General features: G+C 39.2%; 1 protein-coding gene across 2 annotated transcripts in view; it reads left to right on the top strand.

Annotated features, from left to right (window-relative positions):
* Positions 1 to 13,974, top strand: part of map3k1 (mitogen-activated protein kinase kinase kinase 1, E3 ubiquitin protein ligase) — a 67,389-nt gene extending 53,415 nt beyond the window's left edge. For both annotated transcript variants that reach the window (XM_051908959.1, XM_051908960.1), the window contains exons 13-20: positions 484 to 676; positions 1,429 to 2,698; positions 3,136 to 3,288; positions 3,637 to 3,799; positions 5,863 to 5,994; positions 6,387 to 6,529; positions 9,867 to 9,998; positions 11,727 to 13,974. In XM_051908959.1, the coding sequence (XP_051764919.1) occupies positions 484 to 676; positions 1,429 to 2,698; positions 3,136 to 3,288; positions 3,637 to 3,799; positions 5,863 to 5,994; positions 6,387 to 6,529; positions 9,867 to 9,998; positions 11,727 to 11,876 (2,336 nt within the window). In that variant the 3' untranslated portion in view covers positions 11,877 to 13,974. The remainder of the gene's footprint in view (positions 1 to 483; positions 677 to 1,428; positions 2,699 to 3,135; positions 3,289 to 3,636; positions 3,800 to 5,862; positions 5,995 to 6,386; positions 6,530 to 9,866; positions 9,999 to 11,726) is intronic.
* The last annotated feature ends 947 nt before the right edge of the window (positions 13,975 to 14,921 follow it).

Raw genomic sequence — 14,921 nt, 5'->3', positions numbered from 1 at the left:
TTGTGGTAAATGGAAGCTCAAGCATGTTTGCTTGACATGCGAGAACCAACGCACCACACATACCTGTAGTTTTCAACTGAAGTCTGAAGACTGAAGTGCTTGATTAGGGTTGAAGCTTGAATTTTCACCCCTGGTCTAGTGTATAAGGTTTAAAAGGTTATTTTATCATCCATCATTGAAGCCTCTTTCCATACGCTATAAGGAAAGCTGTGACAGAGTGCATGAAGTGTGAAATATTCCCCACTTCATTTTTTTTTTTTGTTAGTTAAACTTTGAAATTTTCAGTGTGAACACCCTACTCACACTTTATACTACAAAATGGCATAGAATAGAGCATAAGTACAAGATTTGGGATGCACCTATACTTTAGCTTTGTGTGAGGAACAGGAAGCTTAACACTGTTATTGACTGATAAACTAACCTTTTTTTAATATTTGTTTGCTTTTCAGTACAAACATGTGTTCATCTATGATTTTCCATTAGGCTCTATTGGTATTGGTGGAGTTGACTATGTCCTGAATTGTATCCTGGGCTCTAAAACGGAGGCCAATAACTGGCAAGCACTGCTGGGTCGGCTGTGTCTGATCGACAGGCTCTTACTGGAGTTTCCTGCTGAGTTCTACCCTCATATTGTGTCAGGTGGAGACTGCAACCAGGCCCAAAATGTTGTGGAGAGGTACAGAAATGCATGCTAATCTTGCTGAGCTTCTCTTCTCGATTTATGAAATATGAACCTTTATAAAAAGTTTAGCATTTTTGCAACCCTTTAAACAATTTTTAGGATGTTTGTGTGATGTCATTATTTTCTAGTGATACGATTTAAATAAGCATAAAACTGTACAGTTAAAAAAAAATTAGTGCCAGAACAAGTACCAGGATTGCAGGTTTAACCTAGGATCGTTTCTTTTATATGTTAGCAAAATGGACATTATAACTTTACCCATCACTCAGTAAGAGCTTGCCAAGTTGGTATCTGATTATTTTGTCTTTGGCAAGCCACCCAACAACTGCTCAGCCAAATTCTATGTATTAGGGTTTTTTTTTTTTTTTTCTACTCTTGAGCAAAATTCTTCTGGGAAGAAGAATTTATTGAAAGTGGTAGTGTAACATAGCGGTTGATTCTTTCATGTCTCATCCTTCTTAAAATCTTAGCTCAAGGTTCTGTCTGTGCAACCAGACCTTTACATCTGGTCTGGTTGCTACTAATTTTATAGGCCATTTGGGTCACACCTTTGCAGACACCGATACAATTGATTACATTACAGACCCCATTTAGATCAGGCGTTAAGAGATTTTGGGTGTTTTACCAGGGTTTCAAGCAAAACATAGCTCAATATTCATTCAGTTTTTGATAATTGAAACCAATTTAAAAGGGAAGTTCTTTGCTGTATTGTCATGGGTTTTAACTCCATTATTTTGCCTTTGTAGGTACCAGAAGCTGCTGCCTCTTCTAAGTTTCGCTCTGCAGTCCATCGATAACTCTCACTCCATGGTGGGTAAGCTTTCCCGTCGCGTCTTCCTGAGCGCTGCCCGTATGGTAGCTCGTGTGCCTCATGTCTTCGTTAAGCTACTGGACATGCTCAACGTCACTAGTTCCACTCACTATGCCCGCATGCGCCGGCGTCTTCTGGCCATCGCTGAGGAGATGGACATCCTGGAAGCCATCCATCTGGGACTAGATGACCTACAGACTGGGCACAGTTCGCACTCCAATGCTTTTCTCGAGCCCACAGCCCCCCATAACTCCCCGTGTACGACCGAAAGGAACTCTCCCACCCATGGTCTACAGCAGCTGACCACCAAGGTGGCGCTTTCAGGTCAAGCCAGTTCAACTCCTGTAGATGATATAACAGAGAGACTCTCAAACATCGTCACAAGCCCTGCTGAATTTCCAAAGCCCCCTGTTCAGGCCCGAAACAGACCTATGAGTCAATGTTTGAACTCCCCCTCATCCAGTCAACCCCCGAGCCTTCCTTCTCTGTCCATGGCCAACGCCTCAGCCTTCCCTCCAGAAAGCCCCAAAGCCCTGCCACAGAGTTTTATGCCCAACAAACTCGCCCAGTCCTCACTGAGTACCCAGCGCAAGTTGCCACTGCAGAAGGGATTAAGTGGAGGCGCCTGTAGCGGTAAGGAGCCGGAGAAGCTGCCCTCCCCTGTGTTTACCCAAGCTCGGCCGCTGCCCTCGAGTCAGATCCACTGGCCCAGACCCTCTCGACCCTCTCCCGTTGCCTCATCTGACGGAGCAAAAGCTTTAAGCCCAGGGACAAAGAGCAACATGAAACTGGACCTTCAGGAGGTCAGGTCCAGAGACGACATGGGCTGTAGTGGCGGTTCTGCTCTTATCCCCAGTGAGGACACAGTCTTCACACCAGTAGACGAGAAATTCCACGGTATAGATGCTTCGGCCGATCTCAGCTCCAGCATGGAGGACCTTTTGGAAGCCTCTATACCTGCGGCAGACAGCACGGTCACCTTCCAGTCCGAAGTGGCAGTGCTGTCACCAGAGCAGGCCAACACGAACGACGACACGTACAGCGAGGACATGAACAAGAACCAGAAGTGCAAGGAGAAGATGGAGGCTGAGGAAGAGGAGGCGCTGGCTGTAGTCATGGCAATGTCCGAGTCACAAGATGCCCTGCCTATCATCCCGCAGTTACAGGTGGAGAAAGGAGAGGACGTGATCATTATTCAGGTGGATGTAAGTGCATGACTATATATTAATATCATAGTCAACTTTGCTAAAAAAAAAAAAGGGTGACCTCCTGTACATTGTCAGAAACAACAGCTTAAAGTGCAGTACCCTTAAAAGGACATCTTGGTACCTTATTTACCCCAAAAAGGGTGCATATTAGTAGCTTAGAGTAGTAATATGTACCCTTAAGGTGCTACTATGAAATATGATACAATAAGGTAAGGTATGGTGTAAATAAGGTACAAAGAGGTCCCATTAAGGGCACTGCCCCAGTGACAAGCTGTAGAAAGAGATTTGACACCACTAATATCTAGGTTTTAAACCTTGCACAAATGCTTGTTTAATCATTCTGCCTTATGCAAGCACTGCTCATGTATAATTTTAAGATCAAAAAGTTTGTTTGGCTTAATTTTTCCTCGCCTTTTTTTCCTTTTCATGGTCAGACACCAGAGACTCTGCCTGGTCATACCAAAGCAAAGCAGCCATACAGGGAGGGCATGGAATGGCTAAAAGGGCAACAAATTGGCCTGGGTGCCTTTTCGTCATGTTACCAGGCTCAGGATGTTGGCACTGGTACTCTGATGGCTGTCAAACAGGTGAGAATATCTGTTACATACACCACCCGATACTTCACATGAGGATTTTCATCATGATTTGTGATCTGTCGTGTTCAGGTTTCAAACCCGAGCTTTACTGATCAGTTCTACTCTTAACAACTGTTGATGTCCACCATTTGTTCAGACAAACTTTTGCAACACTTTATGGGGAATATTTGTGTTTGGATCGTTGTAATGCAAATTATCTGAAAATGCTGAGAGATGATGTTGATTGGTCACTTATAACAGTAGTGGCAGTGATGACTGAACATGTACAGACAGATGACAGAACAGAACATACTATATACAGTACAGACATGATGCTTAATTGTGATTTTAATTCTTCAGGTGACGTATGTGAGGAACACCTCCTCAGAGCAAGAGGAGGTGGTGGAGGCACTACGAGAGGAAATTCGCATGATGGGTCTCCTTAACCATCCAAACATCATCCGGATGCTGGGGGCAACCTGTGAGAAGAACAACTACAACCTTTTTGTAGAGTGGATGGCAGGTGGGTTGTCACAAACATGCAGAGAGTAAAGGTGTGGTCACATAAGCGAAATTTCACGGACAAAACGGATCCAGTATTACTTTCAAACCAAGCAGCTTTTCGTTTGTCAAGGTAGTGAATCTGTGCGACTTGAACTTGAAACTGTTGCGAAATCTGCGCTTGCGCAAAATTCCCATTGGCTTGGATTCCTATTGAAATGGCTGGATTTCGTCCGTTAGAATTTGCTGAACAAAAGTAAATGTAACACCACCTTAAAGATGGTGGTCATGTTGGGATCACACCAGGGTTGCCAGGTCGCAGAAAAATTTCCAGCCTGAAGACTCAGAACTTTAGCAACCAAGTATGAATGAAAATGTTTTTCAGATTACATAGTAGTTAGTATGGGCTGCTGGTGGTGACTAAAGAATACGCTAAAAGTTACTTAAGCTAAATGTAAAATGTTTTTCTCCATTTAACATAACCTTACATTACCCCATACAGTAGCGATAGATGACTTCTCTTTCCCTCACGTCTTCCCTCAGGTAGATTGCAGGTTTTCTTATGTGGCTGGATGGGCACATGCAAAATCCCTTTAAAACTAGGTGGCCATACAGCGTTTGTCTGCGTATACCCTAGACTACATTACGGCCTATACAGGACAAACTGGGTTTAATATGGAATGCAACATTGATGTCTTTAACTTCAAATGCTTGTATCCATGCTTCACCCAAAAATGAAAATTAAACGAACACAATCGGTGATATATTCAAAAATATCCTTGCTCTCCAAAGATTTATAATGGTAGTGAAAGGGGGACCTGTTTTGAAACCAAAAATAAATGTATCCAAAATCCATCCATCATAAATATAATCCATTACGGCTCCAGGGGGTTAATAAAGGCCTTCTGAAGCGAGGCGATGGGTTTTTGTAAGAAAAATATCCATATTTAAAACATTATAATCAAAAATACCTAGCTTCCGTCAGATAACCGTACACATACTATATGCAAGTCGACTTGTGCCAAATGAGTAAACCCTGACGTGATGTATGACGCAGGATGTAGGATTATTGTAAGCTTAGACGCCTCTCGCGGTTCAAACAAATAGGGCTATGCAACAAACTGAAGCTCCTCTTCTCTTATATCAAAATCCTCTGACATTTCTCTTTAAAATGTCTTGTTTTAGACTTCTAATTCATGACCAGTATTTTGTTTTGCTCAATCCTCTGCGTGTCCACCATTGCGCATGCGTCAGGTAAACCGATGCGTGCGGCCGTCTGCCGGAAGCTAGTTATTTTACTTTATAAAGTTTTAAATATGGATATTTTTCTTATAAAACCGCATTGCTTCACTTCAGAAGGCCTTTATTTAACCTCCTGGAGATTTTTTTTTATGACGGATGGATGCATTTGCTTTGGGCTTCAAAACGTGGACCTCCCATTCACTACCATTATAAATCTTTGGAGAGCCAGGATATTTTTAAATAATCTCAGATTGTGTTAATATGAAAGAAGATATACATGTCAAGTCATATATACCTAGGATGGCTTGAGGGTGAGTAAATCATAGGATAACTTTTATTTTTGGGTGAACTAACCCTTTAAGACTTATTAATAATAGCCTACATACTCTTCTTTTCATTCACTCTAATTCTCTCCACATTCACTTGTTTTGTTTGCACTCAAGCATCAATGTGTAGTTTATCTGCAATGCCAAACTCAATTAAACCACCTTAAAATTCTGGAACTCACAATCTCCCTTTGTGAAGTGACATCAAATGTGCCGTCTCACCTCTCTTTAAGTGGTCCTTAGGTTGCCAGGTGTTCTTTACGAGGATCAAAACACATTTGTAAAAGGGTCCAATTTAATTTGTGTCTACGGAATAACTTTTTGAACTGCATTTTCAAAATAGCCCAATTGTGCGGGAAAACGCGACCCTGGCAACATTGGATCTCACAATTAATACATTAACAAGAGGTCCTTTTGGCTATTTTCCTCTTTATAAGCAACACTTTTCAGAATTGCTGTTTTACCAGATCTGTCCTGGTCCATAAAAGTCATACTTGAACTCCTCTGTTTTCCTCAGGTGGCTCTGTATCTCATCTTTTAAATAAGTATGGCGCCTTTAAGGAGGGTGTGGTCATCAACTACACAGAGCAGCTCCTACGAGGTCTCTCCTACCTCCATGAGAATCAGATCATACACCGTGACATCAAAGGTAAGCTACTGGAACATGGCTACAGAAAGCACTGCTATTGTCTCAAGCTGGGAGGAATGGTTTCCAGCCTACTCTTGTGTCCTTTACATGTTGGTTTGATTATCAGTTCAGTTTTTGTTTTAAGCTCTGTTTCAAACCTAATCAGGTACCTACTGCCTACTAAGACAGCATCATACTGTAGGTGCGCTACCAACTCTTTCTTTTTCAACTCTGTTAGAAAGCAGTGGAGCTCTATTTGTGTAATATGGAGTGGTTGCCCAAGTATGACATTTAATTTCAGTTCTGCTGCCTTAGATGGTAGCTCTCTGTCGACAGCAAGGCAGCTCACTAGGTTGTGGAGCAGAGCTTTATGATGTGTTCTTATATTTATGGTCTCCTTTTAACCGGTGTAGGTGCCAATCTGCTAATTGACAGCACAGGCCAGAGGTTGCGGATAGCTGATTTTGGGGCAGCAGCACGTTTGGCTTCAAAAGGCACGGGTGCAGGGGAGTTCCAGGGTCAGCTCCTGGGAACCATTGCCTTCATGGCTCCTGAGGTAAACATTTGAACCTAAAAATGCAAAGCCTGCCTCTTCACTACATAAAATGTCTTACTAGGCTTGCTACGGTAGTCGGTGTTACCGGTGTTCAGTTTTTTAGTTTAACCATTAAAAGTATTTAACGCAATTAATGCACTATCCGTTTTTCTGCGTTATATGATCAAGCTCTTATTCATGCAAATGCTTTTAAACGATTCAAGCGCGACAAGACAAAAGAGAATGCGCAGTCTGTGAATGTCTTGCCTATGTGACACACACACAACACGCACCTATATCGAGTTCTCTTCCACGCTTAAACAAACCCATAAAACACAAATTATGCCAAAATGTCCGTTTTGTCGAGTGTCCTCATAAGAGCAGTCTTAAATGAGTTAAATAAAGTCTTAAATGAACGTAAAGATTTGTGAGAAAATGGGACACGTCAGATCCGTGTCGTGTGCAGCAGCGGCAGATCTTAAAGTGTCATTAATGTTAATCAAAGAACAAAGATAATACAGAGAATTACTCACTGCTCTTGACTAAAGAACTTAAACGTTCTGTTCCTTATTTATTTGGTTCCACAGTTTCCATGGTTTGATTTTTAGTTTTTTATATATACATTGTGTAAGTTAGCCTATTTGTTATTTTATATTAGGCCTAGCATGGTGTATTCTTACTCGTTTTGTTAATAAACGTTCTATGTTTAATATAAGCGAGTTTGTCGTTGTGCTGTTTTGTTGTTGTGTTTTTCAGTAAAAATAACACACCATTCAAGCAATTGCTGCTAATTTGAAAGTGAAAGTAAAATGCACACGGCCGCACCGGCATTCACTGGTGTTGTCACATGACGATTAACCGGTGGGGAAATTTTCTCACTGTCACATCCCTAGTTGAGATGGATGTGTTTATCCTGACGTGTTTAAACAGGCCACTGTTTAACTTCTGTGTTCCATGTGCGTCCGTGTCCAAATTAGACACAATATCAAAACTACTTTTTACTACTTAAATTCAAATAGGACAGCATGTGGCAATGGCAAAGTTTCTTTTGTCTGCAGTATGGCCAAAATATACATCTGTTTGGTTTTAAACTGAGACCCACACTAGTTGCTTTTCTTGGGTCCATTTAATTCAACTACTTAAGGGAGATGTAGAGGTTAGCCTGCTCAGACTCTGCTTAAAGCTTTAGTGGTTTGGTTGGAAATTGAGAGACTGAGAGAAAGAGACCTTCCCAGACAAAAGAAACCTTGTTCATTTTGAAGAGGTTTCAGTAATGAATACCCTGCCGGGGGAGGCAGGGCAAGCTGAACTGCTTCCTAATTAAACAGAGTTTGGGCACACAATAACAACAACGAATTAAGGGGTCGGCCAATTGTGGCTTCCTCAAAAGAACTGCAGTTTACTTTCATTTCAAGTTACTCAGAGATCTAAATCCACTTTGTCCTATTTGCCTGACTGGCCATGTAACTCTGACAATTACACAGAGAGGTCACCAGTTTTGTGGAAAGACAGTGACATTTAAATGTCCATAGCTTAGAGTTGTGCACCTATGCACCCTCACTTCACAATATATGGCATGCAGAACACAAAAAAAAAAAAAGATGTTATTTGTTTTGTTTGAGTCCTTCAATTTAAATGAACTGTTAGTAAGTCAATTTTTCAGCTTATAAATGCAACAGGAACAACATTTTAGTATACAATATATATTTTAGGTATTGTATACAGCCAGAGTACTGGCCATAAGCCACATCCAGTCCATCATTTTGTGGCCCTCTACATGCCTATATTTATAATGACAAGGGGACTAGGGCAGTGTTTCTCAAACCTGTCCTGGGACCCTCCACAGTGGCATCAACTCACCAAAAGCCAAGGTATGGCAGACTCTGATGACGTCATCCAATCTTACTCCCTCGACGTGACAGTTCCACATATTTTTTTTTTTCATTCCTGACCCGAAACATGCTGCTGCTTTAGCCATCCTCAAATATCACAAGCACAGACAAATTGAAATGCATGAAATTGAAATTCACGCAAACTGATAGCAAAGAGAAAAACAACCAAAATGCTGTTTATAACTGCAACAACCTTAAAATACGTGTGAAAAAAGTGTGTGTGTGTGTGTGTGTGTGTGGTGCGTCCAAAAATGAATCCCATATTGATCATAACCCAGCAAATTAGACAGTTATAGAGCACTATTATAAGAATGAAAGACTTCACATAACTTTTTCCAGCACATCAGAGCTCAAAAGTCAGAATATTACCCAGTTTAAATGTTTTTATGTGATGACAAAAAAGTTTTTTGTTCATCTTTCAAAGATTGTCCCAATTTGTAAAACCAAAAGTGTCACAATGTAGGAAAACTAACATTTGGTGAAAAACACCTAGTCCCCCTTAGCACCCTAAACACTCGCAACTTCTCACGAGTACGCACTTTCGTGACGTAACACCGCATTGACTGTCGGGAATAAGTCTGCTGCGGATCTCGTGCGGGCTCAGCAAAAGTATGCATCAAAGGGGGTGCAACTGAAACCTAAAATGACAAATAGGACACCCTACGATCTCATGGACTTAACGGACGGACACACATGTGGCAGCCATTGTAAGTCCACAAGACCGTAAGTGCATATGAAGTGTGGCATTTGGGACAGGGCCTTATTTTAAAATGTTAAAAAACCACATGAAATTACCACTATAACCAGTAGATGGCAGCAGAGGAGCACTGATTGGCTCATTAGCCATGTCCACTCCCTTTATATAGATTTTTTTTCACACGTTTTGGTTTTGAATATATTTTTAGACATTATCAAATCACTATTATAAAATATAAAAAATCTATTTTTTGTCTGTTTTTGTCACTTTTTTTACTGATGCAGGAAAAGTCACAAAGTGCGAGTGCAGAACTTAGTAAACTTGCGCTAAACACAAAATCATTTAGTGTTTTGAGACATACTGAGCGGATTCTGACAACCGGTAACTTAAACACCTCTGATTGGTCATTATTTTCAACAGAAATGCCTGTGATTTTACTTCAAAACTCAACGCGGCAAAATTATGTTGTAAACACAAACACTTGCGACACAAATATAACCACCAGATCGCTTTAATTTACTTGCTTTTCTCTCTTATTAAACAATTACAAATTATGTTACATAATAACTCCGTTAATCCTGCAGTAAAAATATATTACTTTGCATTGACCTGACAAGGCAGCCAAGGTATGGGTCAAGGTCAGCGGTTACATTTTTGTGTATTTAATGGCAGCTTTATTTAATGGTCTCAGCGTTACTACAGCGGTCGTCTTAAGTCTCAGAGTTTGCGATTATGAACTGGTGTCATTTATGTATGTGTGCGACTCCAGGTGCTGAGAGGGCAGCAGTACGGTCGCAGCTGTGACGTCTGGAGTGTGGGCTGTGCTATTATAGAGATGTCTTGTGCTAAGCCCCCCTGGAATGCTGAGAAACACTCCAACCACCTGGCACTCATTTTCAAGGTGAGGACTGAACTGTATGTGTGCACATATTGGATGTTCAGCATGTTTGCTGTAAACTTAATCCATATAATACATGTGATACATCATGAGTTAATGTCTGTGACTTCAGGTGAATAAAGTTCTTGACATCTCCTTCAAAACTTTTTTTTTTTATTTTTTTTTACCCATTTTCATGCTGAACATGTAATAAAATTACTAGTTAAAACGTAGTTTCAGTACTCAGTAGCTTTAGGATGTGAAAAAGCATATACTTGCATTAAAGGGTAAGTTCACAGAGTTTTAACCATCTTTGTATTGTTACTATGTCGGTAGGATGTGTAAATGAACAATGTGTTCTGTTTCTTACCTGCACCCAGATATTCCTGATTGTTTGTCAGCAAAAGTCCACCGGCAGATGCAAAGCGAGTCATTTTGACTGGACCGCTCCAGGGCTTTTGTTAAAACTACAGATCAAACTTGCGCATTTTTGTATTCCAACCCACGCAGCACCAAAATCAAAAGTGAATAATGGGGGTTCAAGTTTTTGGCAAAAGGGAACATCACAGCTCTTTTTCTCTAGTCATGTAGCATCGATTTAAAAACAAAATGTGCTGCTTCTGTATTAGGGCTACACGATATATTGATTTAGATAGTCACATCGCAGAATGCGCAATGTCAAATATAGGCATCATTATTCCGTGAAGACCAGACACCACGGTTCAAAACGCACGTGATTCTCTGATTAATTGCAAATTTTGCCCATCATACAATAAAAGTTTATCATTTGAATGTGTTTGAGGTCCTGTCAGTTTAAACATTCAAGTGAATTTAAACCATTTGAGCACACAAAGACGCGAAAGAGAACTCAATTCTGAATGTGCGGCTGTTTTCTGTGCACTGCGCACATGCACGTGAACACTGAATGCCGTTCTCTTCCGCGTCTGTTTTTGCTAGAATGGACACATGCGTGCAAAATTGTCAAAATGCACGTAAAACATTGAGTATCCTCGTCAACATAGTTGTTTATGGCTTAGGTGAACTAAACAATTGAGAAAGAAAACCGGATGTGTAACAGTATTTTGGATCCGCGCATTCGGTCTTAAAGTGACAGCAGCCTAATATTCCTTCTGCTTTCTGTGTCATGAATGTTAATCAAACAACAAAACAAAGAGAAAATCACTTTTGTGGTTTTAACACAGATTAATTATATTTAATTTATGCAGTGTTATTTTACATTTGATTATTCAGTTTCTGTACCTGAATATTGTTAGACTTGCCTGAAAAATATAAAGCATTATTTATTTCATTTGTATCTTTGTTATATTTATCTATGATTGTAATTTGTTCATTATTTTCTATGCGTATTCACTCACCTACAAAATCACCCCAATGATTCTAGAATGATTAATTCTTTCCTAATAGAGCTGTTCAAGTCATACGGTGAATTTTTTTTCTGTATCGCAATATATATCGCAGAAAAACAAAATATCGCAATGTCAGTTTTTTCCAATATCGTGCAGCCCCATACTGTAATGGTAATGGTACCATTAATGGTACCAGTTAACCAGTTTTTTTTTTAAAACTAACCAGTTTTTACCAGTTAACCAGTTGTTAATAATCACAGAAATTAGTGCATTCTTTTTCCCAGCCCTGATTATTATACGCCCAGCCATACTGTGTGTGTATTTGAAGTGCCTCGCTTTAGACGTGTTGTTTGGTCAACTGTCTAATCACTGTCTCCTCCCTCAGATTGCCAGCGCTACCACAGCACCAACTATCCCACCCCACCTGTCTCCAGGCCTGCGGGACGTCACACTGCGTTGCCTTGAGCTTCAGCCCACCGACCGGCCGCCCTCCAGAGAGCTGCTGAAGCATCCCATCTTCCGCCACAGCTGGTAGAGTCCTCTCACTCACCTGCAGCTGCAGAGACGTCGTACTACTGAGGGCCGCGTCTGGCCTGTGCCTCATACTGCTGTCATGTTCTTAGTGTTGTTAGTTTAGCCACTTTCTGTCTTTCACTTGCCTAAACAAACAAAACACAGTCATTGAAGAGGGCCCTAAATGCTGTATCCTCAATACATGATGCAAAAAACATGATTGCACATGTAGTCTTAGTACTAAGAGTGTCTGTATAAACAGTGCCATTTCTGTTTTTAAGTTAAAATCTCTGCTCTGTGCGGTGGGTAGTCCATTTACCTTCTGGAAGGCTGAATCAGGTCATCTTTAGTAAAGGCCAGCCTGTTTGAAGAAGAACAGTTTCTCATCTGTTAAATCCCATCACATTTAACACATTTGATTTTTAGACTGATCCTCAGTCAGTGCATGTCAGGCCTCATGTGTTGTTTTACACCATGAATGTGTTTTGGTGAAAGACAAATCTTTGCTAGTTGAACTAGCACACCGCTGAATGTGAATGCTTATGATGCCGGTATGGTTCGCTTTTCATTTCATTTCTAAACGGAGATCATGTGTAAATGTCTGGTTTTACTTGTTTTAGCTTAATGGGTGTAATTGGGAATCTTTTCAAAGCTATCACCCAATTTTAGACTGTGATGTGTCTGTAAATCATGTTTGAAAGTCTCACTGGAACATTATTTCTGATCTCCAACTCTATTTCAGTTTATATGTTGTGATTTGACTTATTATTTTGGGTGTTGACTCATAATTCAGTTGAAATTTCATTTCCTTTTCAGCTGTTATTTACTCAGCCATGTTTTTGGTGCTGTTCTGTTCACGTTCACGAAAATCCAACAGACGTTTTGTAAACGATTAAGCTTCCTAAAGGAATATTCAGCATATTGAACTGAATATTTCCTTGTATTATTTACTCTTATACAAGCATTAATGCTTTGAACATTTCGGTGGAGGGATCATATTTAGCTAATGATTTTAGTGCTCGTAAACACTGTTTCCCCCAAATCCATTAACATTATGCATGTTCTGAAAACATGTCAGGTGTATAAACTGTAGCTCTTCAAGCATTGTTGCTGTTTTGGTTTTCTGAAATTTTTAAAACCGTTTTAAAAGAGTATTGATGACCTTATTTGGACTCTCGATGAGTGAGTTTTAAACGTGACAATTTCAAAACTATTTTTAAAAGTAAAGTTATTTAATGCAAATTCTCCTCATTTATGTGGAATACAGGCTGATCAAGCTTGAAGAGTTAAGATGTAAATATGAATTTTGGTAGCTAAATGTATTTTACTTGACTCCTGCATTTTTTTTTTTTTTTTTTTTTAAGCCACACTTCTCATCATAAATACATATTTTTGTTCCTACATTGGGTGTTTTTTTTTTTTTGTGTGTGTTTTTTTTTTTTTTTTTTTCCTTTCCTTTATGAAAGCTTTAAAGTTATGCACTCTGTCTTTTTATATACTGGAAAGGTGTCTGCTTCAGTCAGCTTCATAAAATCTAATCAGTATTACTTGAGTTTTTCACATCTTCTGTCATTTCTTTTCAGTTCTCATCATCTCACTGTGTGTTGTTGTTCTGTTATTTCATGGGCTTTTTGATCTGGGCTGAACTGACCTGTATGAAATGATGCTGTTTCTTGTCACTTGGTGGTACTTTTATGTGAAGATTGTCTATTGCTGTTTTATTCCAGTCTTTTCTACCTCAGGTGTCCTCTAGAGTTTTCTTCTACCAAAGTTCACTTTCTCAATATATATAAATAATTATATATATAAATATATATATAAATATATATTCTTTTATTATAATTTTATATCTCTCATTCTTTGTTTTGTTTTTTTGTTTTGTTTTTTCCTCAAAGATCTCCAGGGCTTAAGGGCTAACTTATATTAGCACCTTTTATTGTGCAAATAAATCTCTGGGTTCAGCTAAATAAAATAAAATTGGCTAAAGCTGTATCTTTTAATCCTGTGTAGCTTTTGTCAAAAATGTTTTAATTATTAGGTTTTTACCCCATTTGAAGCATTTTATAATGAAATCTACCTATTTTGGTCTTTATAGCAAATAAAACGTATAGGAAAATCTGTTTGTTCATTGTTCTTTGTGCTTTTTCCCCTCATTTTGACCTTTTCATCTGTCAGTTCTGACCAACATACAGCAGCACTGGATGTGCTGATTACATTTGGTTAGATCAATCTGATATTTGTAATGAAAAAATGGTCTTAACATGCTAAACTTTCATTGCTGTAACTTCCTTGCTCACTTAAGGACAAATGTATTATGCATTAGAAGTGAATTCACTGTGCTCACAGCCGATTGGTCCGGTATCTGATATCACTGAATGAGAACATTTTTGTTTGTTAATATGGTGATGAAAACCAGTAAAAACCTATACACCTTTGTGATACTGGAAATCCAGAGTTAGGTGAATAGATGTTTAAAAAATACCCACGTTTCTTTTCACCCGCACAATCCTTCTGGAGTGTAGTGTAGACATTGCAACACTTGTATTGATCACAACCAGATTCACTGAATGCTAAGAGTTTAATCAATATTAATAGACATCTGTTTATAGAGCAGATTTGTTTTCATCTGTGCCTACGAGGGAATCATAATAAACTGGAACTGCCACTTCCGCCAAAACACTGCTAATGACGTAATCGAGTCTTCCTACACACTCAAACTTCCTACATATTTGTATTTATCTGAATATTTTTAAATGTAAAATATGTTGTTTCATACTTATAATCTATGTCCATATATCAATAGGGTCTCAAAGGGGAAATATAAGTATTCACAACTTATTATGATTATTGATTATGAATATTTGAATCAGTTAATCAGATTAACTTGATGTAGCTACATTAAAATTACAGTCATTCAAATAGTTTCATTCTGTGAACACTCCGTATTGATTATTAATTCTAAGAGAAGGGTATTTTTCATGGGAATAGAAAAAATAATTCTTTCTTAGCATTTACAGCACTTAGAGCTGGTAGTAAGATCTAAATCATTTAAGAGGCAATTTATTGC

The sequence above is a fragment of the Ctenopharyngodon idella genome, chromosome 10 (assembly GCF_019924925.1).
Source record: "Ctenopharyngodon idella isolate HZGC_01 chromosome 10, HZGC01, whole genome shotgun sequence".
Taxonomy (NCBI): Eukaryota; Metazoa; Chordata; class Actinopteri; order Cypriniformes; family Xenocyprididae; genus Ctenopharyngodon; species Ctenopharyngodon idella.
This window is presented reverse-complemented; position numbering and strand designations above follow the sequence as displayed.